We start from the raw sequence: 27,626 nt of genomic DNA, 5'->3' as shown, positions 1-27,626 counted from the left end.
AACTATTTGCTTGTCCATCTTGCAACAAAGCACAGGGGCTAGCCCATTATTTAGCAGTCGGCAGGACGCAAGCTCACCACACTGTTTCCCACAGCCAAGATGCTCCCACCAGGACCAGAAGGCCACTTTGTCCGGCAAACAGCTTTGAGCTGGGGGCACCCCGTGGCTTCGAGGTCAGCTCAACAGTTTGCAGGTACGCAGCAAATCCTCAAATCGGTGCAGAAGCGAGAAGGTCTTTTCCCCAACAGGAGCTGTGCTGCTTGTTGTTCTCCACACACAAGGCAAGCCAGGCAGATTTTTTCCCCCCAACCCAAAACAAGACCACAGCAGGTATCTGCAGGAAGCATGCTCACAGGTCCTGATCCTGACAGGGCACTTCAACCACCTGACGTCTGCTGGAAAAGCAGCACAGCAAACGGCGAGCAGTCCAGGAAACTACTGGAGTGCATTGAGGACAACCTCCTAGCAGAGATGATGGAGAGCCCGACCAGAGGAGAGGCGCTGCTGGACCTGTTGCTCGCTAATGTGGAAGAACTTATCACAGCGGTCAAGCCCGGAGGCAGCCTAGGCTGCAGCAATCATGCCCTGGTGGAATTCTCAATCCTGAGGGGTAAAGGATGAGTAAAAAGTAGAGCCAGGACCTTAAACCTCCAAACTACAAACTTTGGGCTGTTTAGGGAGCTAGTGTGTGGGATCGCTTGGGAAACTGCCCTCAGAGGCAAAGGAGCGAACAAGAACGGGGAGATATTTAGAGACATTTTTCTTAGGGCACAAGAGCTCTCAGTCCCGACATGCAAGAATTTGGGCAGGGGAGGCAGGAGTCCAGCTTGGCTAAGTCAAGGCCTCTTAGCCAAACTGAAACACAAAGCCGAAATGCATAGGCGGTGGAGGCAGGGACACACATCCTGGGGAGATGACAGGGATATGGCCCAGGAGTGCAGGGAGGGGATCAGGAAAGCCAAGGCACAGCTGGAGCGGAACCTGGCTAGGGACGTGAAAAATAACAAGAAGGGTTTCTTCAGGTATGTACGACAACAAAGAGAGACAAAAGAAACTGTACCCCCGGATGACTGAAACAGGAGACCTGGCTACAGCCGACATAGAGGAGGCTGAGGTACCCAACAACTGTTTTGCCTCGGTGTTCACCGGCACGTGCTCTAGCCACATTGCCCAATTCACAGAATCCAAAGGCGGGGGGGACGGGGAAAATGAAGTACCACCCACCACAGGAGAAAATCAGGTTCAAGACCACCTAAGGAACCTGAAAGGGCACAAGGCCATGGGACCTGATGAGATGCACGAGGATCCTAAGGGAACTAGCAGGTCAGGTTGCTAAGTCACTGTCAATCATATCTGAAAAGCCGTGGCAGACTGGTGAAGTTCCCAGTGACCGGAAAAGGGGAAACATAACCCCCATTTTTAATAAGGAAAAAAAAAGGAAGACTGGGCGGGTCTACTGGCCAGTCAGTCTCACCTCTGTGCTGGAGAAGATCACAGAGCAAATCCTCCTGGAAACTGCGCTAAGGCTCACGGAAAACAGAGACATGGCTGGTGACAGCCAGCATGGCTCCACTAAGGGCAAGTCCTGCCTGACAAACTTGGTGGCCTTCTGCAATGGGGTTACAGTGCTGGTGGGCAAGGGAAGAGACACTGGTGGCATCTACCTGGATTTGTGCAAAGCATTTGCTACGGTCCCCCACAGCATCCCATCACTAAAATGGCGAGACACGGATTTGGAGGGTGGATCACCTGGGGGATAAGGAATTTGCTGGATCATCATGCTGAAAGAGTTGTGGTCAACGACTCGGTGTCCAGGTGGAGACCAGTGACAGGTGGGGGCTCTCAGGGGTCCGTACTGGGACCAGTATCATTCAACATCTTTGTCGGCAACATGGACAGTAGGACCAAGTGGCCCCTCAGTGCATTTGCCAATGACACCAAGCTGAGTGGTATGGTTGATACTCTAGAGGGATGTCATCCAGAGAGACCTGGACAAGCTTGAGGTGGGCCTGGGAGAACCTCGTGAGGCTCAAGGCCACGTGCAAGGTCCTGCCCCTGGGTCGGGGCAGCCGCCGGTATCAGCACAGGCTGGGGGATGGGGGGATTGAGAGCAGCCCCGCGGAGAAGGACTCGGGGGTGCTGGGGGACAAAAGGCTGGACGTGAGCCGGCAACATGCGCTCGCAGCCCAGAAGCCAACCGTGCCCTGGGCGGCATCCCCAGCAGCGTGGGCAGCAGGGCGAGGGGGGGGTCCTGCCCCTCTGCTCCGCTCTGTGAGACCCCCCTGCAGCGTCGCCTCCAGCTCGGGGCTCCTCAGCACGGGACAGACACGGGGCTGTTGGAGCGGGGCCAGAGGGGGCACAGAAATGCTCCGAGGGCTGGAGCCCCTCTGCTGCGAGGCCGGGCTGGGAGAGCTGGGGTTGTGCAGCTGGAGAAAGGGAGGCTGCGGGGAGACCTTATTGTGGCCTTCCTGTGCTTAAAGGGGGGCTGTAGGAGATGGAGAGCGCTGCTTTATAAGGGAGTGTACTGACAGGACGAGGGATAACAGTTTTAAACTGAAAGAGGTAGATTTAGATTAGATATTAGGAAGAAATTCTTGACAGTGAGGGTGGTGAGGCAGTGGAACAGGTTGACCAGAGAGGTGGTAAATGCCCCATCCCTGGAAACATTCCAGATCAGGCTGGACGGCGCTTTGAGCAACCCAGTTGGAAGGTGTCCCTGCCCATGGCAAGAGGAGTTGGAACTAGATGCACTTTAAGGTCCCTTCCAACCCAAACTGTTCTACGATTCGAAAAGAAATAATGATTTGGACATGCAGCCACAGCCTCAATTAAGAAGCCATCGCTGATACCGCAGCAGGGCAGGGTCACTGCTCACAATCCAATCACAATCCACAGGGACGATCCAATTAAGAAACTGCCTGGTGTTTTAAGTAGGTTACTGATCACTGGCAGGGCTTCCTCCTGCCTTCCTACTCTTTTGTACCTCCGTACACTGTGCTGAACTTCCCCACGTGGACACCTGTAGTAGCTACCGCCCCACAGTAATACCAGGGTAGGAAGGGAAATGGATTTCTCACTGCAGACAGCTTATAAAAATACATCTAAGAGCAATCGCCTCACAGCGCTGCCATTCGGAGACTGAGGAAGTGACGGGAATGCAGAAGAGATTACAAATTTTTCTGTTCAAATCACTGACTTGGAGCTGCTGCCTCCAACTAAATCTGTCACCACTTGTTTGAACTTGGCATCTGCCCGCTTGTTCCACCAGCGAGAGCTGCACGGCCTTTAGAAACGGCTTGCCAGGATCCGCCCAAGCTGGAGAGAGCTGGCAGGGTGCTCACCTCCCACGGAATCAGCCACGAGGGAAGATACAGGTCCTTACAAACACGTCCCACCTTCCCCTTCTTACAGAAGGGCAGAGCAGTGCCCCGGCACTGGTGTCAGCACCTCGGCTGCAGAGGCAGGCAGGGCCGGGGCACTTTCTTCATGCCACAGAGCAGGGCCAAGGCTGGGCAGACCCTTGGACTTGCCCAGTGCTGCAGTTCTTGCCTTAATCTGTGGCCTTGTACATTGGATTTTGCCCATACCTGAGCAGAAACATGACTTGTAGTGGGTGCTTCTTTGCAGGAATAGGTGAGAAGACCATGGCTGCACCTCCACGGCAGCTGGGTTTGTTAACTTCTCACCACAGCCCCAGTTAAAGCCCCCACACTTGACAAACCAGAGCGCAACCAAAGGTGAAAGAGTGACACAGATGTAGAAATGCATTTAAATGTTCTCTCAAGTTAAAATATTGGCTGGCCATCCTCTAGCCAGAGGATGTTTCCTTCCTGCTCAAAACTTGTTTCTTCCAACATGCTGACTTTGGCAGCATCAGTCTGAGTTGCAGCCCAGTGGCACCACAGCATTCTTCCTGATCACAAATCTCAAGGAAATGTTTCCTGAACTTTTATTTCAAGACCTCAGAAGTTCTCTCAGCAACACAAGGGAAGCAGGATGGGTGTCCCACACCGCTGCTGAGTGTGGCAGGAGCCCACAGCACAGGAACGTCATTCCAGAAAGCAGCAAACCACCCTGTGCAGAGACCTCCCCCTCCCCATCACCGTAATCGCTCTGTTTGGGTGACAATAGCGTTAATCTTCCTATTGTCCAGCAAAACATCAGCTGAGCGTCTGCCCCAACAGATCAGCAGCTCCTGTTAAAAACCAGACAGCCCAGCACGCGTCCTGCACGCTGTCCACGCACAGCGCGCGCATCAACCGCACTGGCTCCAGCCCACCTCGGCCTCTGCGTGCCTCCCTGAGGAGGACACGCTCCTCCTCGGTGCAAAGCCCATCTCCTTACCTGATATGCCCTGATGAGAGATTGCACTGCAAGATGGTCCTCCACCAGTTTATCTACATTGGGCTGTGCTTGAACCAGGAACTGGGCTTGGGATAGGGTGGAAAGGCTGGTACTCAGTGGAGGGGGGCTTTGGTAAGCGGTGCCTGGAGCAGCTCCAGCATTGGCGTTGCGAAAGAAGATGTCCCACGACTAGGAAAAGAGAAAGAAAAGAGGCATCAGGGTCATCACCTGTGACCAAAAACACCTTGTCACTGGAGGTTACTGGGGTCTCTGCCCTATTGCCACAGCAGGGAGTAAAATCCCCAGGGGACAGAGCTGCATCCTCCCCTGCGCCCCAGCTCCATGCAGCTGCTGCCAAAGGCACCTGCCTTGGACAGAACACCAAAGCTCTCCCACTACTCCAGTTACACCATTATCCTACTTCCCATCCATCTGGATTGTTTCTTTTGGCATGAGACTGTCCCCAAAGGCACCCCATCCTCGGGGGCCGCGCTGAGGACAGGGCATGGGTGACACCCCTTGCCCAGCTCATCTCTTGAAACCGCTACTCTGAGCAATGAGCCCCAGCCTGGCCTTCAGGATCTTGTTTCCCTCTCTCCAGGGCAGCAGACTGCCCTCTAAATACCCACAATATTTTCTGAAAAATATTTTTGCCATGTAATCAAATACAGCTCTTCCTCTTTCCCATGGTCTAAATGGCCTGAGACCCAAGTCCCAGTATAAGCCCTGCTGTGCAGCCCTCGACCAGCAATGGCTTTTTCTGTCCCCTCTTCAATTTTTTCCCCATCCTTTCAGTGACACCAATGACAGCACTATATGGATACTCCCTCCTGAGCCAGCTCTCCCGTGCCTGTGGCAAGGCATATAGCACCTCTGCTCCTGTTCTCCTCTGCAGATGGGCATTTCTAGGTGTTAAGAAAATAAAGCAAAAACCCCCAAAAAAGCCCTGGACAGACATCATGTAACTTTGTGGTACTTATCCAGCACTGCCTGAAGAGCCCAGAGCATCCCAGGCCAAACCCAGGTTAATTCTGCCTACATGGAGAGGGAGCAAAAGACGTGGGGAAGGGGAGAAACCAGCAGAGCGAAGTCCAAGCCACGTCCTCCCATCACGTTCCCACCCCTCCTGCTTCCCACGTGCCACAGAGCAATAGCAAATGACGAGGGCAAGGCAGAGCAGCATCTGTGTGCCAGCACCTACCTGAGATGCCAACCACAGCAAACAAATCCCATCAGATCGGCACGCTGGTTTCAGCCCAAGGGTGTCTCCACCGACCAGGAGCAAGAGCCCAGCGTTCAGCACCCTGCACACCCCTGAACATCCTGTCTGCGGAGAGCACCAAACCCGACCTCGGTGATGCGGAGATGGGCAAAGCGCTGCCCAGCCAAGCCCACCGCGTTCAAACCAAGTCAAAAAGAGCTGTGAGAACAGCTCCAGTGGTGGTTTGGGGCAGAAAAAGCAGCTTTTGCACCCTAGTAGTAGAGTGGAGGGGACTGAAAACCTGACCTTTGCCAGAGGGGTACCAGCTCTCCCCTTTCCCAGGAGCTATTTCCAGCCTGGATTTACCCAGACGCCCCATCACACGGCTGCGCAAGGTGATTAAATTTAGAAACAGGTCATGCTGAAGGAACATAAATAAAATCTGGAACAATTTGACACTGTAACTCATAAACAATAGCTCCTCCGCCTACCCCCCCCCCCCCCCCCAAAATACCCAAACCAAAAAATGAAAAGCAAAGACAGAAAACACCCAACCCCATTCTGACTGCTGTCTGCTAGAGGAAATTTCAGTAGGGAAGGAAGGAGAGCTGCTTTTTGTCTGATCCTTACTCCCATGCCACTGGTGAGAGCAGCCAAAGCCCCTTCCCTTCCGCAGGCTTACAGAGCTCACAGGTGCCCCAGAAGCCATCGGCTCCTGCGAGCCAGCGGGACGAGTACCCCGGGATGGGCTCTGTGCCCTTGGGATGGGAAGGAATCTGGCTGGATGCTTTGCTTGGTGCTTTAAGGTTGTTTAATGTACTGGAAAATAAGGACAGGTGAGTGAAAGGGAGCATCTGCTAGCCCAGGGAAGGGGACTGGCAGCGGTGCTGGGGAGACCAGGACAGAGCCAGGAAGCAGAAGTGTTGCCTTTATGACCTCCTCCCTTCTGACATTCAATAATATTAACCTCTCAGAGATGCAATTTGCTCCTGAGTTCATTTTAAGCTCTCCAAACAAGGTACGGCACTGGCTCAGACAGCTCGGGCACTTTCACTAAATGCTTTATTGCCCCATGTAATTCCAGAGTATTTCAGGCTACCTGACCGCAGGCTTTGCCCCCGCTGAAGGCTGGGCCCTGATAAGCACTATAAAAACATCAGCTTCCAAGTTGCTGATACGGTTTCAAATTCAAGGGCCACCCTGGGAGTTTCTGATGACCCATGGAGGTGCCTCTGGAGCTCACGTATCCCATGGGAGAGGCTGAACACCCCCATCAGCATTATCCTGCTTTATAACGGGAAGGAGGACTTTGCCTTAATCCAGCACTTGCCGAAGGTAACAGCAGTAATAAAGCTTATCAGGTTATTCCCCTCCGATCCTCTCCGTGCCGGTGGCAGCCCTGCAAGTGCTCCTCTGGCTCTTATACCCTCTCTATATAGGGTATAATATATATATATTGGGTATAAGAGAGCTCAGATTCACCTCATTTTTACCAAGAGGGCTCAAAGCTCCTAAGGGCACAGGCAGCCACCAGGTCTCAGTACCCTCAACGCTCTCAACACCAGGTCCCTGCTGTGACCGTCCCATGGCCACACGTCCCACCGCGGCCACAGCACAAGGCATTAGCCCAGACCAGCTTTCCCACCACTCCTCTGTGCCGCTGCTCGTGTGCTGGCAAAGCAGGACAGGACAGCCAGCTGGCTGCAGCAAGCCCAGATAGTTCAGGCTTTAGAGGGATTTTGAGAACAGCCTCGAAAGCAGCTCACCAAGTGAAAGCAGCGCCTTTCACTTCGTGCATCAGACTTGGTTCCTGGAGAAGGCTGTGGGTCACAGCCTCTACCACAAAGCCAGCTCAGAGACAGGCACGTATGGCAAGGGGAGAGGATCGACATCTCCTACCCGCCACAGGGCACCTCAAATTGGGCTGGGGCTGCTCCAGGCTGGGAGGTGCACAAGGGAGACACAGACCCTACCTCCACCTCAGGCTGCATTCCTGCTCCTTCTCCTGCCATGGACTCCAGGGGACAGAAAGCACCAAGCAGACCTGCTCCACGCGGTCGGCAAGCCAGGCAGAACCTTGTGCTTCAGCTGGGAGGAGGTATATTCAGAGTTCACGCTGGAAGAGCCCGAACCAAATTCATGGCAGGTAATCTTTGCTAAGAGTAGGAGGCCAAGCAGAGATTGATCGGTTTGTGCTCTGCACATCACCTTGGCCCTTATCAACACAAAAAAAACCGTGCAGTTCTCCAGGGTACACACTTCTGGAGATGGGGAATGAAATGCAAGCATTTCAAACTCTCAAGTGAGGCTCCTAGAAATTCAGCCTGGGCCCCTATTTGGGAGCACGAGCGCAAAGGACGCAGCCAAAGGCACCCCCTGGGCCAGGCACAGGGCTCTGGCCTCGCTCAAGGCTGTGGGTTCCTGCTGTCATGTCAGCGAGGCTGGCGTTACGCTGCACAGGCTACACGCGTTGCCATATAACCACTTTCAATATTAAAAAAATCAAAACACTGGCACAATAAGAACCCATGTTAAAGAGGAGAGCTGTATCCCTCCACACCAGTTCAACCTGAATGCAGGGGCTCCTGGTTAAGAAGGCTAAACTTGTCGCAGGTATGTGACTGCAGGTATCATCCACCTGCAGCCGAAGCTCTCTGGCCACCTGCCCTGAAGCAAGCAAGTTGCTCGGGGTCCTGGGGAGACGGCATGGGCTGTGCCAAGCATTGCTAGTAGCCAGCACCATGCCCGAGCTGGCAAAGAGCCACCGGACCATGTGGGGCAGGAGGAGGGCGTCCCCGCTCCCTTGGGAAGAGGTCCCAGAAGAAAGCAGCACTGACCCTGTGGCAGCCCACCGGCACCAATCCCCGCACCCTCGCCTCCTCTTTCCCCAGCTCTGCTCTTCTTTGCCCATCAGACTCAGAAACAAGTTCAGCTGAAGGACTACACACAGGATAAAAAAGCCTGAAATAGCTTATTGGGGTTTTGGGTTGGTTGGTTTGTTTGTTTTTCACAGCCTTCCCTATTCTAAACAAACACTTAAGCATTTTCTGCAGTTTAAGCCACCAGTGTCTGCACAAAGCAAGTGAATTCATTGTGCTCAGCCAGGACAGCCGTGCCAGCTGGAGTTCTCACGGGTTTTTGGTGACAGCAGCAAAGACACCCCAGCTCTTGCCTGGCTGAAGGTCTCGCCCTCACCAGCTAAAGGCAGCACGGCGAGGTGCAGCCAGCCCGTTCCATGCAGGGAACAGATAAGCCACAGCCAGGCCTGTGCGACAGCCCAGCTGTTTATGGGAACTCTATCCTCAGATCTGACCCTGTGTCTAATGGGATGGAGGCCAGCACTTATCAGGGGATGACACGCTCCACTGCCGCGCTGGAGAGGCTGACGGGGACCACTTGCGAGCTGAGACCAGGGACGGCTGTGACCCCGATCCCACCGCAGCAGCTCAGCATCCCGGAGGGGACAGGGTGAGCCATGAAAGTGTGGAGAGGAGAAAGGGGCAAAGCTAGGAGCTGGGAAGGGACCTTGGTAAAGTGGTCACTGGAATGATGTCGGACCCACCCAGGAGAGATGAGTCAAGGACGAGGGTCAAGTGAGTCAGGGGGCAACAGCAAAGTCAACATCAAACCTCAGGTATCAGCCCCACCAGGACTTCTGTAACCTGGAGCTGGATTTCATAGGATTGCAGAATGGTTTGGGATGGAAGGGACTTTCAAAGACCATATAAGTCCAACCCCCCTGGTCCAAACACCTTTCTGCCAAGCAGGATGCCAGCTTGGTTTTGGTTCAAAAGCATTCCCTAAGACCTTCTTTTTACAATACTGACATCTGTCAGGTTCACTTTCTGGCAACAATAAGACCCTGTTTCATTTCACACCGATTTTCCTACTGCCACAAACCAATCCCAGCCATGCTGGAGGCAAAATCTTATTGCAACTCCTGCACTGCTCTCTAAGCACTTAAAAGTACTTCAAGGGACACTGATTTCCAGGGGTGGCTAATACACACTTGCAATTCTTCACCATAAACATTGGACTGGGGGCCGGGGGCGGGGGGCAGGCTCCTGCCTTGTAGGTGCTCAAAACTTGACCACACGAGGCCCTGAGTCACCTGGTCTAGCCATGAAGCTAGATGTCACCTCCAAGCCAACCACACCTTGGTAGAAGCTCCTTCCAACCTGAACTCCCCTCCAATCTCTTCAGCCAAGCATGCATGAGGACTCCTGTACAGCACCGCGTGCACTGCCTACCTATAGACACGCTAATGAAGCTACAGGGGCTACATTAAAGAGGAGACAAGACCAGAAGATACCCAGAGGTCTGGTCTCAGAACCCAAATACTCTTCCCAGCCAGCTGCCCCAGTTAGTCTCGATGTTTACTCTCACATCTGCTCAGAGCAACATTCAAGACCGAGCAGGGTCTGTAGATCAAAGAGCCAGTATCAAATCGTGAAGACTCTGCCAAAGACACAACTGTGCCTGTCACTGGGACAAGCATGGTGTCACCCTCACTTGTTTTAAAATGAGCCTACAGCATTTAGATTCACGGCTTTTAATTCCATATCCCGCCTCTGAAGGACCGGGTTGCACCACGTGCAAGTGCTCAGGTAGCTTTCAAGTCACTATTTGACAAAGGGCACAGCCCAAATCAGCATATTTCGTGCTTTCCGAGTCTGAATTGCTTGGCTCAGCCCCCCGTTTGCCTCGAAAGAAGCATAAAGTCAACATTGTTTGTGAAAATCCAGCTTTGATCCTACCTTAAGACCTTTACAGCGCCCTTACAATGCGTTTTGGGTGCGTGGGATCCGTGCCATCAAAAACAAGCTCAACACTGATGCAAGCATTGGAGCATGAGATTCCTTACTCACCCTCGACTGCTCATTTAACCATCATGTTCTGGTTTGCAGACTGCTCATATGCTACCGAATAATAAATATACATGTGAACAGAGCCCTGCTCTACATCAGGACATGTATGAAACTGTCTTAAAAATCCCCTGCTGACACTTAGTCACTAAAGGAACATTTTACTTGTGAAACACTAGGGATGGGGAATGCAGTCGGGTTTCAGAAATCCTCTTCCCAGCTGAGCCCTCATCTACTGGGCTTAAAGAGCCGGCCTTCTCCTCGCTGGTGGAGCTTCAGTAACTCAGATCAAGACAGACCTCTGCGCATACTGCCCACGGCTGGGTTGCTTTCCCAATTTTAAGTCTGGGAGAAGCTCGTGGCAATTCCTCTGGCCACCAGAGCCAGTCCCCCTCCCCAGGCTGCAGATCAGCAGCCTGGCTTTATGCACACAAGCTCAGAGCCAAGCTTAGCAAAGCCCATCTACCCAACACGTAACACCACCCATGCCTGAAGCAAAAAGGAAACCAGCCACGATGTAGAGCATACCCTCCCGGCCTCCCCCACATCCTCTGCTCCAGAATGAACCCTCCTGATGAGCCATCAGAGATGGAAAAAATAAAGCATTGGGAGCTTGTTAAAGGTGGATTCCCAGGAGAAGGCATTCCTTGTATCCGCTTGCGATCCAGGGTGCTGCCCGCGTCCCACAAGCCCACGGCGTTCCCTCTTGAACAGAGAAACTCCTCTTGGCTCTTGCTCAAGGAACCACTGGTGTTTCTTTCGTGCAAAGCGAGGCAGAAGGACCATCCATAACTGCCTGGCCCCTCCAGCTGGATTCAATCCTTGAGGCACGTGCACTTACCTGAACCCACTGCCCAGACACACAGAGAGAGAAGCGAAGGCGAATTCCTGGCGAGGTTGCTCCTTACCTTATGTACACTTTTGGGATTTTCCAGCCAAGCATAATACATTTCCTCCACGTAGTTTGAACTAGTCCCGCTCAAAAAAGGCTCAGCAGCCACTGGTGCACTGTAGCACCTGATCTGTTGAAACGTCCTGGGTGCTGCCGGCCTGTGTTGGGAAATTGTCTTTACAGTCTGCGAGGCCGTCAACGGCCTCAGCTTTGCCACACAAGTCCTTAAGTTAAGCATGTTTGTTCTGTCGCCTCACACAAGTTCCTGTCAGGAGAGAAGGGAAAAGTGGGTTAAAAATTTTTGCAGGAGAGCGCAGAGCAGAGACCATCCCCACTCCGCCCCAAGCACGGAGAACTGAGCTTCAGATCAGTTTTTAATTCAGATTAATCCACCCACCCGTCCCATGGCTGAGTCCCCAGTCGCTGGGAAACGCATTTTTGCTCAAGATGCTGGGCGCAGCCGGGGCTGCCTCCCCAACCCCTGCCAGCACAGCACCACCACCTCCCCTGGCACGACGGTGAAAAGCAGAGCCACTCGGTGGGGTGCCCAATACCAGCCTCAAACAAGCCGCTGCACGTCAAAGCCACGCGCACCTTTTTGTATCACCACCTTCGTACAAAATACACAACGTTGGGTAGTGAAGCGTAGCCCGGATTAACAGTATAAGGTATCAGGTTCCCCCAGTGCTTTCCTCTTTAGTTCCTAGCCAACATCATCTACTCATTTTCCATTAATAAGTCCATAAACTATTCTTTGATGTCTTTTCATTTTCTGATTTTTCCTCCAAGAATTGTCTTTGTTTTAAACAGGAAAATCCTCTCTACAAAACTCAGGTTCCAGCAGGAGCTGGACACTTCGGCTCTTCAATCTCCCATTTGCAGAACTGCACTCAGCCGTACAAGTTTAAAGAAAAGCAATTTCAAGCACCGTGCTCAGAAGGGTGCTGGAAAAAGAGTTGTTACCAGCTGGATTTTAACACCAAAGATCACATTTTCCTTCAGGTCAAGCTGATCCAGTCTAGTGGGGCATGCTCCTCCAGGTCTGCGCAAGCCACAGGAGGACAACTCTTGTTACGCCAACCCAGTACGGAAGTTCTTTCGATCAGTCTCTCTCCCATGTAAAGGGTCTTGGCTTCAATTTTTGCTGCATTACTCACCCCACGACTACTCTGCTTGGCCAAGGTTTTCTTCTCACCAGTTTGTGTTACACGCACCACAATAAAGCTGGGAAAGAAACCGCCTACAGGAAGACCCCTTGCAAGGTAGAGGTATGGTGGCGCAAAGCACTTGGGATGTGGGCTCCAGCACAGACCACTTCAGCGCTGCTTCTTGAAAGCTCACGCCCAAGAAGGCCAATGCAGTTGGAAGACCCTGAGGTGGGCTCTCCCCTGCGAAGAGAGCCCAGAAAAGCAATACGGAGCCGGCACAGGACCTCTCAAAGGTCCCCCAGCAACCTCCACCTTGCAGCTCTTGACAGGGCGCAGCCCCGCGTGTCAAGGGAGGCCTGGGGTTAACAACGCTCCCTTTACACACACCCGACTGACAGCCGCAGCCCAAGGGAAAGCGCTGGAGCACAAGCATCTTGAGGAAGCACTGCCACTTGGAAGCAGGTCTTCTTGGAGCCGCCCTTTCAACCCAGCTCCTCTTGCAAGAGGCAGGACCCAGGGCTAGAGGCGACCCAACTGGCCGGTGTCCATATCCCCGACCAGTTTAACGAGCAGCAGCCCGATGTCAAAGCAGCTATCGCACATTCACCACGTTGAAATTAAGTTTCACAGTGGACTGGAGAAAAAAAAAGTACACCTTCATTACCAGCATTTCATCTGCCAGGCTTCCAGATTTGCATTGCTGGATCCAGTTCTGACTGCTCGGCACGGCAGCGGCTACGCTTCCTGCCTCAAAACACAGGATTTTGGTCCAAAGAGCCTGAGGAAGATCTGGGATCGCTCTAATTCAGCCGAAGCGTTTTACAGATTTACCCAAGGGGAAAAGGGAAGACCTCTCATCCTTTCCACCCTGCTTGCTCATTTCTGCCCGCACTCAAACCAAGACCGTAACAGGCAAGAAATGGCAGGCAGGCGCAGGACAGCAAGCGGGGCAGCACCAGGTGTTTTCCCAGCTTACCCTCCTCAGATTTAAGCAGGACAACACATGCAGAAATTTTAGAGGGCCGACTGAATCGGGTGCACAAGCACGCACGCAGCAGGGGAAAAGCTTTAGGATGAAAGCAGCAGCGGCGTCTCCGGCTTTGGTGTCCGGTTTCTGTGCTGCACTCGGCAGCGTCCCAGTGACCTCTCTGAAAAAAAGCAGGGTTAATGCCAGGGTTTGACCCAAAATGAGCAGAACCAGGCGATCTTTGAGGGCCTCTCGAAGAACGGGTTGGCTTCCCAGCGGCGCCGGAGCCCGTGCTGTGGTGCCAGGCAACCTCAGAGCAGGGATGGTTCCGAGGTAAATCGAAATAGCGCATGATGACCGGGAACAAGGACGTAGGAAACTGAGCCCAAGATAACCGATACAGGGGTCACACATGAACACAAAGTTCACACACTGAGTTACAGCAGAAGAGGCGTTAAGGAGAGGGAGGCAGCCCGGGCTTGTCAGCTGGGGCCTGGTGGCAACACAACCCAAATTTCACTGCGAGGTCAAACAGCACAAATATTCATAACAGATTAACGGCTGGGAGAGCGTACCGTTAAGCAGATTAAGGTACTAAATTCGACCTCTGTCAGCCGGAACCTGTGACACCCGCCCCAGAAGGCGGTTAGCCGGGAACTGCGCTTTTTTTTTTGGGGGGGTGGGTTAAAACCAGAACAAATTCGGCGGTAAGGCAGCGGCGGGGCCGGGGCCGGCCCAGGGCCGCGGGGTCCCGGCCCAGCTACTCCAGCACCAGCCGCTGCCGGGCCGCGCCCACCGAAGGCCCCGAGCAGCCGCAGGCAGGCGCTGACCCCCTCCGGGGCGGGGGGACACCGGTGACCCCCCCCGCGTGCTCTTGCCCTCCGAGGCCGCCCCGGGCCGGAGCGAGGGACCCACCCGCCGGGGCGGGCGGGGGGCCGGGGGATTCCGGGGTTCCCGGTGCGCCCCACGTGCAGGCTGGGCGGGAAGGGGGCGCGGGAAGGGGGCGCGGGAAGGGGGCGCGGCCCGGCCCCCCAGACACACACAGACGCGCGCGGGCGCCGGGGCCGCCTCCGCTCGGCGTCCGCCAATCAGCGCCCGCCGCCGCCAGCCGGGGTTTGCGACCCTCGCGGCCTATCGGAGCGGCGTGAGGCTCCGAGCCGCCATCTCATTGGCCGCGCAGGGCTGCCCTTCTAGCAGCAATCCCGCCCCCCCCCGCCCCGAGGCGCCCGGGCGGCGGCGCCAAGGACACCGAGGTGCGGCTGCGGCCCCCCCATCGCCCGCCCGCGCGCGCGCCCCCCGCCCCGCCCCGGCCCTCGCCCCTGCCCGCCCGGCCCCGCCCCGGCCCCGCTGCCCACCTCAGCCCCGCCACGAGACCCACCGGCACGTCCGTCCGCCCCGCTCGTGGCCCCGACTCTGACAGCGGCTGCAACCGCCGGCTGCGCCCCGCCCCGCCCGCTGCGTCACCGCGTCGCCACGCCCCACCGCCCGCCGCCACGCCCCCTCACAGCCCCGCCCAACGCGCCTGCGCCACCGCCTCCGCGCGCCGGGCGGAGCGGGTCTCCAGGGGCGGGTACAGGACTTGGGGCGGGGCTTGGGAGGAGCGGGCGAGGGAGGGGCGGTTGCCGCGGTTACCGGGCGGGGCCCCGCCTCCGGCCTCGGCGCCACGGCCTGGAGACCCCCGGTATGGCCTGGGGGCCGCCGGTATGGCCTAGAGAACCTGCCACAGCCTCGGGACCTCACCAGAGCTGGGGTACCCCTAGTATGGCCTGGGGACCCCCACCATGGACAGGGCCCCCCAGTATGGCTGGAGACCCCACCACGGCCCAGGGACACCCACAACATCCTTGGGACCCCCAGTGTGGCCTGGGGACCATGCTATGTCTTGGGGATCCCTAGTATTTACTGGGGACCCTCACAATGCCTTGGGGACCCTAACATCACCTGGGAACCTAGTATAGCCTTGGACACCCACCACGGCCTCAGGACCACTAGTATTGCCTGGGGAAGCTCAGTATGGCCTGGGGACCCCTAGTATGGCCTGGAGACCCCCACAATGGCCAGGGTCCCCCACCACAGCCTGGGGCCCCCAGGATTGCCTGTGGAACCCCAGTATGGCCTGGGGACCCCTAGCATGGCCTGGGGACCCCAGTATGGCCTGGGAACCCCTAGGATGGCCAGGAGGCCCCTGGTATGGGCTGGGAACCCCCAGTATGGACTGGGGACCCCACCACAGCCTGGGTACCCCCTGTACAGCCTGGGGACCTCAGTATGGCCAGGGTCCCCCAGTATGGCCTGAAGGCCCCCACCATGGCCTGGGGACACCCACCACAGCGTGGGGACCCACAGTATGTCCTGCAGACACCTAGTATGGCCTGGGACCCCTAGCATGGCCTGAGGTCCCCACCACAGCCTTGGGACCCCCAGTATGGGCTGGGGACCACCAGTATGTCCTGAGAAACCCACCACATTCCTGGGACACCCACCACAGCCTGGGGACCCCTAGTATGGCCTGCAGACCCCCAGTATGGCCTGAGGACCCCTAGTATGGGCTGGGGCTCTGTGGAATAATCGCTGGAGGTGACTTAGAAATTAAACATGATTTTAGAAAAGGTACAGCCCTGAAGAAGCTGTCCAGGTGAAGTGCAGCTGCTATGTGAGGAATCCATTCTATGGAAGTTCCCCAGTAACCACAGATGTCAGCAATGCCAGGAGAACTTGGCGTCCTGACTCTAAGAGGAGTGTCCGGAGGGTGGAGTGGTGTGGAGGCATCGCGGCCAGGCTCTGTGATAAATGGGAACTCGAGGTACCCTGGAGCTGGTGTGCTGCGTATTTGCTACCCTGAGCCAACAGTCCGTCATACTTCTGATGAAATGCTGTCCTTTCAGTGAACTTTGCTCATTTTAATATCATTGTAATACCAAAACACACCTCCATCCCAAAAGTTACCCGCCTCTCAGGTGTGACAACCCCTCACTGGGCATGCGCTTGGAATTTCTTCTAGTCTATGCTTTTAAAAGCAAAGTGAGGAAATTTTACACCAATCGTAATAAAGGTATGCATGACTAGAGTCACTCAAGCTCCACCTGAAAGATAAAAAATAGTACAAAATGTGTGAAGAGAAAGAGGGTGTTGGGGACAATACCATCGCGTACCACTCTGACTTCTGGGACCAGTTGACGGGCTGAGCCTCCTTCCCCCCCACTGGGACACCTTTGGGTAAGATCAAAACATCTGGTTATACCAAATGTTTCCCTGGGAAAACTTAGAAACCTCCCTATAGCTTCACTTTAAATCTCCAATGCTTCATATTTGTTTAATGCATTTGCAGCCTAGCAGCGTTACTCATCTTAGTATTTTTGTGTGCCTTGTAACCATCAATCTTACCACCAGTAATCCAAAGAACCTCTGTGTCTGTTGCTTTAATAAATTGTTCTATTCATTAATCTAGCTGTGATCATTCTCACTGAACGCCACCGGCTGGGGCATCTGGCAAATTGGTTACTAACAACAAATACTCTGATGAGTGGTTACATCTACAACCCTTAGAAAATAAACCATTGACCAAGTCTGAGACTGAGACTGGACTTAGCTGCACCTAGACTCCTCTCTGAGAAGTTTAGAAAGCAAGGGGGTCCTGTCTGAACCCTGTGACTCAATGGTAGGGTCTCTCCCTAGCCACTCCTCAAACTCCTACCATTAACACAACAGGCCCCCACCATAGCCTGGGGACCCCTAGTATACTCTGGAACACACACCCTGGCCTTGGGACCCCCAGTATTGCCTGGGGAACCCCAGTATGGCCTGGGGACCCCACCATGGCCTGGGGACCCCTAGTATGGACTGGAGACCATTACTGTGGTCTAGGGACCCCACACCACGGCCTGGGGACACCCAGTATGGCTTGGGGACCCCTACTATGGCCTGGAGACCCCTATTATGGCCTGGGACACCCGCCACAGCCTGGGGATGCCTAGTATGGTCTGGGGACCCCCACTACGGTCTGGGGACCCCGCCATGTCCTGTGGACTTTTAGTTTGGCCTGGCAACCCCCACCATGGCCTGGGGACCCCTCATATGGTCTTGTTATCCTGAAAAGTAGGTTCGTTTGCCCAGTGTGGAAAACACCAAACTACACACAGAGCAGAGGTATTTTCTTCATTTCATTTTTGTACAAAGAAAAGTCTCAGAGATTCCCTCTGGAATACCAAAACTAGGAATAATTTCTTTCAATAAAATCCTGAGCACTTCTCTAGCTTTCTTTGTGTGACACAGGAAAGCCTCTGGCCAACCAGAGAAAGTATGTACTAATACCAATAAATATTTTTGCTGATTGCATCTAGGTAACTGAAAAGTCTATCTGCCAGTATTCCTCGTCTATACGCCAGTTATTCCTTGTCTTACAAGTCCTCCATTATCTTCTTCCCAATTTTGGGGTTATTAGCACAACAGAAAGTACATCTTTTCACTACAATAGTTTGCATCTTGGGCCCAAAAAGCTTCTCTTAGCAGTTAATATCAGCGCATCTGCTGCTGTATGTTCTTCTTGGTGCAGCCTCGTAAGAAATGTTTCCATCATTTTCTGAGGAACCAATAATTGTTTCAGTGGCATCACCCACCCACCTTGATCATTTTTGGAGCAATCCAATTGTTCTGCTAACTGGTTTTCTTTCTCAGCATATTTTGGTGGTGATAATTCTAAATGAGATCCTGGAATTAATGCTCCTTCAAATTTTGGTTCCTTCAGGGCTACCTCTTTAGCTAACATATCTGTTTTTCAATTACCTTTCACAATTTCATTATTTCCCTTTTGGTGAGCTTTACAATGTATTATTGCAGCCTCCTTTGGTTGGAGAACTACTTGCAGAAGTCTCATAATTTCTGTTCCATATTTTATTGGAGCCCCTTGTGACTTTAACAATCCTCTTTCTTCCCAAATTGCCCCCTGTGCAGGTACCACTCCAAATGCATACTTGGAATCAGTATATAGATTAACTCCTTTCTCATGACTCAGTTCGAAAGCTCGAGTCAGTGCTATGCACTCCACCCTTGGAGCAGATGTATTACCAGGCAGTGCTCTGGTTTCTGGTGTCTGGGTATTTGTTACCACCGTGTATCCAGCTCTGCGTTTCCTTCCAGCAGGTAGCTGCTACCATCGGTGAAAAGTTTCACTTCCATGTCGGGCAGAGGCTTGTCCTGTAAATCTGCTCTGCTGGAATACACTTGCTCAATGGTGGTTAGTCAGTCATGCTGTAATTCATCAGCCTCAGAAACTGGGAGTAAAGTGGCAGGATTTAAGGTAGAGTTTAGAGGAAGCATGACATCATCTTGTTCTAGTAATACGGCTTGATATCTCACTAACCTATTCAGGGAAATCCAGTGGTGTCCCTTGTTTTCAAGGAGAGACGATACAGCATGAGGTACAAGCACAGTAATCGGTTGGCCCATTGTCAGTTTCCGAGATTCCTCGATTAAGGCTACAGTGGCCGCTGCTGCCCTCAAGCAGGCAGGCCAGCCTTTACTGACCTCATCTAGTCATTTGGAAAAGTATCCCACTGGTCCCTTCCAGCTCCCCAGCTTTTGTGTCAGCACTCCCAATGCCACTTGTCATCTTTCGTGTACTTATAACTGAAAGCGTTTTCTCAGATTCGGGACCCCCAAGGCAGGGGCTTCCATTAATTTTCTCTTCTATTCAGACTGACAATCCCTTAATTGTCCCTGTTCTAAAAAGGAATTCTAATCCCTTCTGGGCTTCCAGTTTAATAGGGTATTGTTTCTTTCTTACTGGTTGAGTTCCCGGTTTTAGTTCAGTCTTTATCAGAGTCACATTCTTGGCCCATCCTGGCATTCCCGATGACCACACCATGGGTATTACCGCATCTGATACCTCATCTGCAATATCTCCTTCTGCAGGATCCTTCTCAGTCAGCAGGCATATCTGGGCTCTCCATGTGTTCTCTGAGGGAATATGTAACAGGACAGAATCTTCAGAGAAGGTTAATTGTGCATTTAATTTACAGAGTAAATCCCATCTAAGTAATGGGAAAGGAAATTCTGGCATATGGAGGAGTTCATGTGTTAATTTAGTATCCCCAGCTGTGAGCTCCATAGCCTGTGAAAATGGCCTCAACGTTCTTTCCCCTGTAACACCAACAATGCTTACCTTAGTCTCACTTAAAGGTCGCTTACAACTAGTTATCATCCCATATATTTCTGACTGTGGGACACCAGCTTGTACAAAGATCATTCTACATTTGACTCCTCGTGCCATAACTCCTTTCGGTTTTGCCGGCTTTCCTTTATTCACCACCTGAACAGATGGTCCCGAAATTACAGCCCCCATTTCCCTCAGGGTATTTGCTAGGGTGCCTGCGTTACCTGCTGCCTCTGGTATAATCAAGGGCTTTAGTGAGGCAGGCGCTCCTCTCAAAAACTGCATTTTGATACTCCTCATTACTGCTGCCCTGTCCGATTGGATCCCGTAACCCACACACAAGCCATCACTGTTACCAAACTGTTCCCAGGCACAGCAGTCAGATGATCAGTGGTACAGCAAGCAGTGAAAGCAAAAAGCAGCCACTAACGAGCACTAAACTCTACCATACAGTGAGGCAAGCGAGCCCCACAGCCGGCAGAGAAGCCTGCCCACTAATAGCTAAACAGCAATATCAGCTATAAATTCAATCTAGCACATTCCAATCAAACCTGTCAGGCACCACTCTGCTTGAATAGTAGTTACTTCCTGTGTGACCGCCTTTGCATCTTGTGAAGTCCCGACTTCCTTTTCCAGTTCTCTCATTTTACTCTGTAACGCAACTGCTTCACAGCCAACAGTAACTAAGAACCATCCCAATCTCCCCACTAACTTGCGCGAAGAATTCGATGCCGTTTTCCATGGCAGCCCATGCACAGCCGTTTCGATTGTCTGGGAGCAGTAACCTCCGCTGTCATCTATTTCAGGCCATGCTGCTGGTGGAGCCAATGTAGCCAGGAAAGTGGCCGCGGGGTCCAGTGCTCTGTACTGGGCCATCCCGGAATACGGGGAGTCACCACTGTGGCCTCCCCAGTCCCTGGCTTTTTCCAGCCGTGCTGGGGTGTTTCTGGATCCCGCCGACTGCGCCACCACAGGCAGGACAGTCGCAACACAATGGTTGAAACGCAAAGAGTAAATTTGTTCTTGTTACATCACCACCCTGGGGGATCCTCGAAGCAGCCCCGGGCAGAGGTACACAAGCGGGGGCGCAGGCACTGCGGAGCTCCGTCCTTCCGAGGGGATCACCAAAACTTCCCTGTTCGCCCATATTTCAGGGAGTCGCGCAGGCGTAATTTACCGCTGTGCTATGATCTTTCCCACGGCAGGGCAGGAATCTCAGGCATGTTCAATAGGCTGCCTCTAAACCTATCCAAGGCTTATGTTATCATCTTACAGATGTTTTACTTGTCTGACACACAGGGCCAAGCAACAATTAGTGTGATATATGTGTTTTTCAACACCCCAGCTGTAAGTCAATTGAGCAGGTTTATGATGCTCCTCACTTACGGACGCCAATCCGAATTGTTTCGGAGGGGTTACCAATAGCCAAGTACCTTCCTACATATCCTCCAACCTCTTTTTTTTCTTTTTTGTCTTACAGCCAGTATAGCAGAAACTCTCTTTTTCCTTTTTTCCCTTTTCTCAGTTAAAGAATATATTCCATCCTGGTGTTTCAAATCCACCAGACCACATTTCTTTCTATTATCCCAGTCATCTCTTAATGTAAAGAACAAATCGACAGGTGGTATTTCATCCTATTTCTCATTTTTCTGACAAAACAACATTAGCTATAATATAGTGTTATATTTCAAAGACCTTTTTTCAAGCCATATTTCACCATTTTCCAACTGATATTGTGGCCACCATTGATTCCAATACCATTTTAATTTATCTTTAGTCATGGGCTCCCCTCCAAATTTACTCCAATTCTTTAGGATGTGTCCTAAGGGAAAACAAAGAGGAGCCTTCCTGGAAACAGTAGAAACCAGTTCAGTACCGAAACACAAACCAATGTTTCACACACAACAGCTTCTGAATTCCATGCAGAGGGAGGGATTTTCTCCCTACGTCATGAATTCCAAATGCAGATACAACGTGTAGAAACAAAACCGCGCTGCTGCTGCTCCTGCATACCTTTCTTGATGAGTCTTATGCAGAGGAAATACCAAAGCACCTCCAGCTGCTTCCTTAAGATCTCACTTTTCCCCCCTTTTCCCCTTAAAATACCTCTCTGAATAGCATTGCACCGCTGTGTCGCTCACCGCCCGACTGCAGGAGAGAGGAGCCGGTGGAGCCCCTGATCAACAGGTCAGTGCACGCAGGAGTCCAGTCGGTTGCTTCTTCTCATCGGCACGGTGAGACGGTCCAGGCAAGGCTGTCCGCGCAGTCCCGTCTGGGTCGCCAAAGCTGTTATCCTGAAAAGCGGGTCCATTCGCCCGCTGTGTAAAACGCAAACTAAGGTGCTAGGTGGTAACCCACAAAGCTAGCACCCTGCACCAAGACACTACGAGGCGTTTGTATGGTTAAATGTGTTGGTCACAGTCAGTACTCATATGCCTCTGCTAATAACTGGGTAGTCTCTTTCTCACTTGACCTTTAAATTTACCACGCATGCTCAGAGAGTGAGGGGCTTATTTGAGTTTTCTGGCCTATGGGTGTGATTTTTAGTATTATAATGAGGATAGTTCATCTAAAGGACACTCAGTTTTAGTTCTTATCAACATCCCAATTAGTTGTCTGCCGTGACTATACGCTTTATCACCCAACTTTCTGTGTCTTCTGAGGCGGAATGTTCCCTTTTATCAGTCTCTCAGCTCTCCTCAAGGATATAGTCTTAAAGCAAATGCTTCCCAGTCTCTCAGCTGCCTTCTCTGGCCACGAAATTCTATTTTGCTAGCTCACATGGGTCATTGTTATTACTTAGAAGAAAAATCTATTTTCTTTGGGATATCAGCCTGGGAACCATGACCTGGGGACACCTAGTATGGCCTGGGGACCCTCACCATGGTTTGGATGACACCCTGGCATGGGGGACCTCGTGGCCTGGGGAACCTCCAGCTTTTGGGAGCATCATGGTGTGGGCGACGGGCAGTGGGCCCTGCCCCAGGCTGAGCTGGCAGGGGGCGCAGCAAGGCTGGGCAGGCGGGAGGTGCCCCAGGAAGTTTCGGGCAATTTCCTGAAGGCTGAGTCATAGCTGAGAAAAGCAGTGTATGGTTTTGGGCCAGCACTTTGGAGAAGTGAAAAAGGAAATGAGCACAACCCAACACTTGCGACCACGCAACACAGGCACGCACGTCCCCACACTGGCTGCAGAGTCATGAAAATGAGTGTCCTCAAAGCTACTGTGTCCCCAGACGCCATGTCCCCACGGTGGCTAAAGGGATCGAGGGGGGAGTCAGGTCCTGTGCCCTCTGATATTGGGGTGGTGGGGACAGAGTGGCCATGGCGCCGCAGGCCTGGGCTGCGCAGGAGGTAGCTGTGGCGAAATGGCAGAGTGGCAGCGCTTGCACCACCAGCTGCTTCCGGGGCAGCTGCGGTCCCTGGCCCTGACGAAAGTAGTCATCGTCACAGCCCTGGTTCGAAGGGGATGGGGAAGTTCCAGCTGGGTCAGCTCAGCTGTCCAGAGGTCTGGCACACGAGCACCAGCCCCACACATTAACCCCAAACATCACCCCTACTCTGTGCCCCACACACCGGCCCCGGAGCATCGCCCCTGCCCTCTGCCCCCTACACCAACCCCAGTGCATTGCTCCTCCTCTGCCACACACACGGCCTGTCACTCAGCTGTGCAGCCAGGCCCCCAGTCCTCCCGGTCTTGCAGGGAACTGGGAACATTGCGAAAGCTGGAAATCACTCTCTGACGGCACTTCCTCCAGTGGCTCTTGAAAACCTGCTAGCGCCGGGCTCAGAGAGCACCCAAGAGACGCTGCAGGTGGGACAAGCAGGACACGCAGCCAAGTGTCGTTGCACTTGATAGATACTAGTAGGTCTCCGACCTCGTTTTTGCCTTCAGCAGCAGAGATGGCGTTCGTCCCTGATTTGGACACACTGGAGAGCAGCAGGTAAGCATGGCCATGCCAGAAGGGACACTGGGGACATGATGCTGCCCTGGTGCCATAGTAGCCCTGGCTTCACCATCTCCCTTTGCCTTTCAGCCTGAACGAGGAGACATTTTATGGCCCTGACTGCCTCTGCCTGCAGAAGGTACCACTGGGGTGGTGGGAACGGCGAGACCCCCATGATGGTGAAGCTGGGCCCTCACCCCACGTCCCCTTTCCTCTCCAGAAACCCCACCTGGACTTGGACGTGACATCGCCTGGGGTGGGCATCCAGATGACAGTGACCAATGAACACCCTGCCAGAACCTTTTGGCAGTCCGCCATCCGTGTGGTGACTGTGACCAAGCTCCTGGAGCAGCCGATGCATGAGGACTTTGCCGACGGTGACCTTGGTGGCTTCTTGGATGAAATTTTCGGTATGGGAGGGTGGTATCAGGGGTGTCACCCCAGCTGGCAGATTCTCTTGGACCCAGGTGCATCAGCATCTTCCTGACCATCTCCCTCCCTGCAGAGCCCATCCCCTTCCAGCGGGTTGAGGAGAGCTATTCCGGGGCGCCCATCTACCGCTACACCCGCTCCCAGTCCTTCGACATCCTCGACATTGCCCACAGGTGCTTCGTACTGGAGTCGCCCACCCAGCTGGTGGCCCTGCACTTGCAGGGACCCTCTGCCAGTCAGAAAGGTGAGGGGACACAGTCCCGACCCAATGTCCCCATCCCCATCCCTGGGACCACCCAGGAATCATAGAATCATAGAATGTCCTGAGCTGGAAGGGACCCACAAGGACCATCGAGTCCAGCTCCCGTCCCTGCACAGGACACCCCAAATTCACACCGTGTCTCTGAGAGCCTTGTCCAAGCACTTGCTGAATATCGCCAGGCTGGTGCCGTGATGCCTCCCTGGGGAGCCTGTTCCAGGGCTCCACCACCCTCTGGGGGAAGAACCTTCTCCTAATGCCCAGCCTAACCCTCCCCTGGCACATCTCCCTGCCATTCCCTCGGGGCCTGGCGTTGGTCACCAGAGAGCAGAGACCAGCCCTGCCCCTCCTCCTGCCCTCGGGAGGGAGCTGCAGAGCGCCATGAGGGCTGCCCTCGGCCTCCTCTGCTCCAGCTGAACAAACCCAGGGACTTCAGCCGCTCCTCGTACGGTTTCCCCTCTAACCCTTCCCCAGCTCTGTGGCCCCCTCTGGACACTCTCCAGTAGCTTTATACCCTTCATGTCCTGTGGTGCCCAAAACTGCTCCCAGCACTTGAGATGAGGCCACATGAGCATGGAGCAGAGCGGGACAATCCCCTCCCTCGCCTGGCTGCAATGCAGGGCTTGATGTACCCCAGGACATGGCTGACCACCCATTAACCCATTCCTCTCTCTGCAGTGAAGCTCAACATTGCTCTGTATCGTCCCCGGTCACCACAGGGTGGCTTGGGCACTGGGAGGGTGCCAGTGGCACTGGGCATCAAGGGCTACCAACTCTACATGTCATGCGTGATGAGTGGAGCTGAGCCCATGCTTCAGCTGGAGGTGAGCAGGGGGTCCCGCTGGATTCATCCCCTTGGGGCTGGGGGCTCCATCCTACCCTGAACCTCATTTCACCCCCTTGGTTGTAGGAAGCTGACATCAGGAGGGACATTGAGAGCACGGAGCTGACCCGCTTTATCTTCTACCGCCTGGACAGCCCAGCTGACGACACCACCCGCTTCGAGTCAGCCGCCTTCCCCGGCTGGTTCATCTGCAACTCCTTGCAGCCTCGGCAGCCTGTTAGCATTACCAAACATCCTGACCAGGTCAACATTGCTACCTACAAGCTGAGTGGGCGCTGAGGAGCCCTGCTCCCAACCCAACCCAACCGGCAGTCACCGGTTTTCAGGCTGTATGTACCAAGTACAAACCCTCCTAGCTGGGACCCCCATCCCCCCCATCTATTTCAGGTGAAATAGGAGCTCTGGGCCCCATGGGCCTGAGACACTGCAATTTATACATATTTATTGCGTTTGTCCCATGTTTTTATACTAATTTATTGTGTCCACCTCTTGCTTTTAACTTCTGTACATTTTATTGGAAATCTTGTGGTTTTGTTATCAGGAGTTGGTGTATTTGTTAGTGATGGAGGTGGAAATAAAGGGTTTCCCAGGATGGTGTTGCTCGGCTCATTGCTTTCACAGGGGTTAAATGATGTGGGGTGGTTTATGGATGGGAAAATCCTGCTCTTTCAGCTGCTTTTGGGGGCTTTCCAGGCCTAGGCTCAAAGCCCAGGGGGTGGTGGGCCACCCCACAGCCCAGGGGCCACCCCACAACCCAGGGCTTGGCCAGCCCCATGCAGGACCCTTGGCCACCCCGTCCCCATGCCCAGCCCACAGCCGGGGAGGTGGCTGGGGTGGGCATTCCATGGGTGAGGGTCACCCACAACCCCTGGCAGCCACCCAGGGCTGCCACCTCTGCCCCAGCCACTGCCACCACCCACCACTGAGCGTGGTGGACCGTAGCATGGCATGACATCAGGTGGTGTGGCATGGCATGGACTGACATGGTGCAACATGGTGTGGCGTTGCATGTCATGGCATGGTGTGGCGTGGTGTGGTGTGGCATGGCATTGCATGGCATGGCATGTATCATGTTTTAGCCCCAGACAGCACCGGAGCCCCACGCAGCCACTTGCTCACTCCCCCCACCCCAGTGGGATGGGGGAGAAAATCAGAAGAGCAAAAGCAAGAAAATTCATGGGTTGAGATAAGAACAGTTTAATACTGAAAATAAAATAGAAATAGTAATAATGGTAATGATAATAATGATTATGTTAATAGTAATAATGATAATATAATGAAAAGGAAAATAACAAGAGGGAGAAATGAAACCCGGGGGAAGAGAAAAAAAAAAACACAAGTGCTGCAACTGCTCACCACCTGCTGACAGACACTGCCAGTCCCAGAGCCATGATCGCTCCTTCCCTGGGCCAGCTGCCCCCAGTTAATATACTGGGCATGACATCATATGATATGGAATATCCCTTTGGCCAGTTTGGATCAGCAGACTTGGCTGCTGTCTTTGGCACCCCGCAGCAGGCTCTGCGGCCACTCAAACCCCCACAACAGGCACTGTGGCTAAACCAGAGAACCAACCCGTGCCGGTGTCAGTTGCCCCTATCCACAAGAATAAATCTTGGAAGCAAAAGTCGTTTAGAAAGAGATGACGGAAGAGCAGGGCCACCATGTTGCAAAAATCGCCAGATTTTATTATGGTAGAAATAGAATGTTAGAATATTGTGTGCTTTGAAATTTGTAAGCATAGAAGCCTCACAAGGTACTTACTGTTTTGTATTACGAAAATAATAGAAACCAGGTGAAACAATGAAGAACTGAATAGAGGAGTTTCATTTGAATCCTGTAACTCTAGGAACCATATTTATTAGTTGTTATATTTGTTAAGTCTTGTAAAACCAAGGAAACTTGCTCTAGAAACCTGTTAGGCACCAGTGATACTGCTTGGAAATCCCCTTACCCTTCCCACCTTGATTTGAATATCAAGCATTCCAATTAGTGGACATTAGTAGAGGTGACCAATGATTATTTTGGGATATGAATATTGATGAAGTGATCTAATCGAAGCAACCAGTCAATGTAAAGGTTAAATTTAATAGCAAACATAGTATGCATTGTTATGTTAAAAAAATTATGCAATAGTTACTTGACAGAAAAAGGGGATTAAAACTAGTGAATTTTTATGCAAAGTTGGACCTGTGTGAGCTTTTCCCCCGTATCCCAGTGCTGGAATAAAGAAGTGCCTGCTCACCTACACTGTGTAGATGAGTTTTTCCTCCTACAGATTTGTAACAATCATGAGGAGAGGAGGAGGAAGAGGAAGAACTCATAAACAAGATGGAAACCACCCGATCCCTGTCATTCAGGGAGCTGCGAGATATGCAAAAAAATGTCGGCCATCATCTAGGTGAGCACATTGCCACCTGGCTGCTCTGATGCTGGGACAACAGGGCCAGTACCCTGGAATTAGAGGGGAAGGAAGCCAAGCAACTGGGATCCCTTTCTGAGGAAGGTGACATTGACAAAGTTATTGGAAAAGGGACATAAGCCCTCAGCCTTTGGAGGCAACTCCTGTCCGGAGTGAG

The 27,626-nt window shown here is 53.0% G+C and overlaps 2 protein-coding genes across 25 annotated transcripts in view; one reads left to right on the top strand and one right to left on the bottom strand.

The window, feature by feature from the left end:
• OGDH (oxoglutarate dehydrogenase) overlaps window positions 1-14,926 on the bottom strand; it is a 35,537-nt gene extending 20,611 nt beyond the window's left edge. For 4 of the 18 annotated variants that reach the window (XM_075074602.1, XM_075074607.1, XM_075074598.1 and 1 more), the window contains exons 1-3: window positions 14,792-14,877; window positions 11,319-11,567; window positions 4,345-4,533 (exon numbers count right to left, since the gene is read on the bottom strand). In XM_075074602.1, coding sequence (XP_074930703.1) covers window positions 4,345-4,533; window positions 11,319-11,540 — 411 coding nt within the window. In that variant the 5' untranslated portion in view covers window positions 11,541-11,567; window positions 14,792-14,877. Of the gene's footprint in view, window positions 1-4,344; window positions 4,534-11,318; window positions 11,568-13,426; window positions 13,599-14,772 lie in introns of those variants that run through there. The other 14 variants (XM_075074610.1, XM_075074614.1, XM_075074600.1 and 11 more) reach the window with 10 other exon arrangements.
• Window positions 14,927-16,517: 1,591 nt separating this feature from the next.
• LOC142048066 (interleukin-1 receptor antagonist protein-like) lies at window positions 16,518-25,639 on the top strand. Of its 7 annotated transcripts, none has more exons than XM_075074592.1 (8): window positions 16,520-16,633; window positions 21,687-21,755; window positions 23,269-23,509; window positions 23,603-23,651; window positions 23,733-23,922; window positions 24,018-24,188; window positions 24,882-25,027; window positions 25,114-25,639. In XM_075074592.1, exons 3-8 carry the CDS (start codon window positions 23,469-23,471, stop codon window positions 25,324-25,326), a joined length of 810 nt encoding a protein of 269 aa, XP_074930693.1. In that variant the 5' UTR covers window positions 16,520-16,633; window positions 21,687-21,755; window positions 23,269-23,468; the 3' UTR covers window positions 25,327-25,639. The 7 variants fall into 7 exon arrangements, with proteins under 7 accessions (XP_074930689.1, XP_074930693.1, XP_074930694.1 ...); XM_075074593.1 differs by having other exon boundaries at window positions 16,540-16,633; window positions 23,324-23,509; XM_075074595.1 differs by having other exon boundaries at window positions 16,549-16,633; window positions 23,461-23,509.
• The last annotated feature ends 1,987 nt before the right edge of the window (window positions 25,640-27,626 follow it).

The sequence above is a fragment of the Phalacrocorax aristotelis genome, chromosome 24 (assembly GCF_949628215.1).
Source record: "Phalacrocorax aristotelis chromosome 24, bGulAri2.1, whole genome shotgun sequence".
Lineage (NCBI taxonomy): Eukaryota > Metazoa > Chordata > Aves > Suliformes > Phalacrocoracidae > Phalacrocorax > Phalacrocorax aristotelis.
This window is presented reverse-complemented; position numbering and strand designations above follow the sequence as displayed.

Coding starts and splice junctions, on each gene's coding strand:
- LOC142048066 (XM_075074587.1), top strand. CDS start 23,469: ATGGCGTTCGTCCCTGATTTGGACACACTGGAGAGCAGCAG. Junction 23,510..23,602: donor GACACACTGGAGAGCAGCAG/GTAAGCATGGCC, acceptor TTTGCCTTTCAG/CCTGAACGAGGAGACATTTT. Junction 24,189..24,881: donor ACCCTCTGCCAGTCAGAAAG/GTGAGGGGACAC, acceptor CTCTCTCTGCAG/TGAAGCTCAACATTGCTCTG.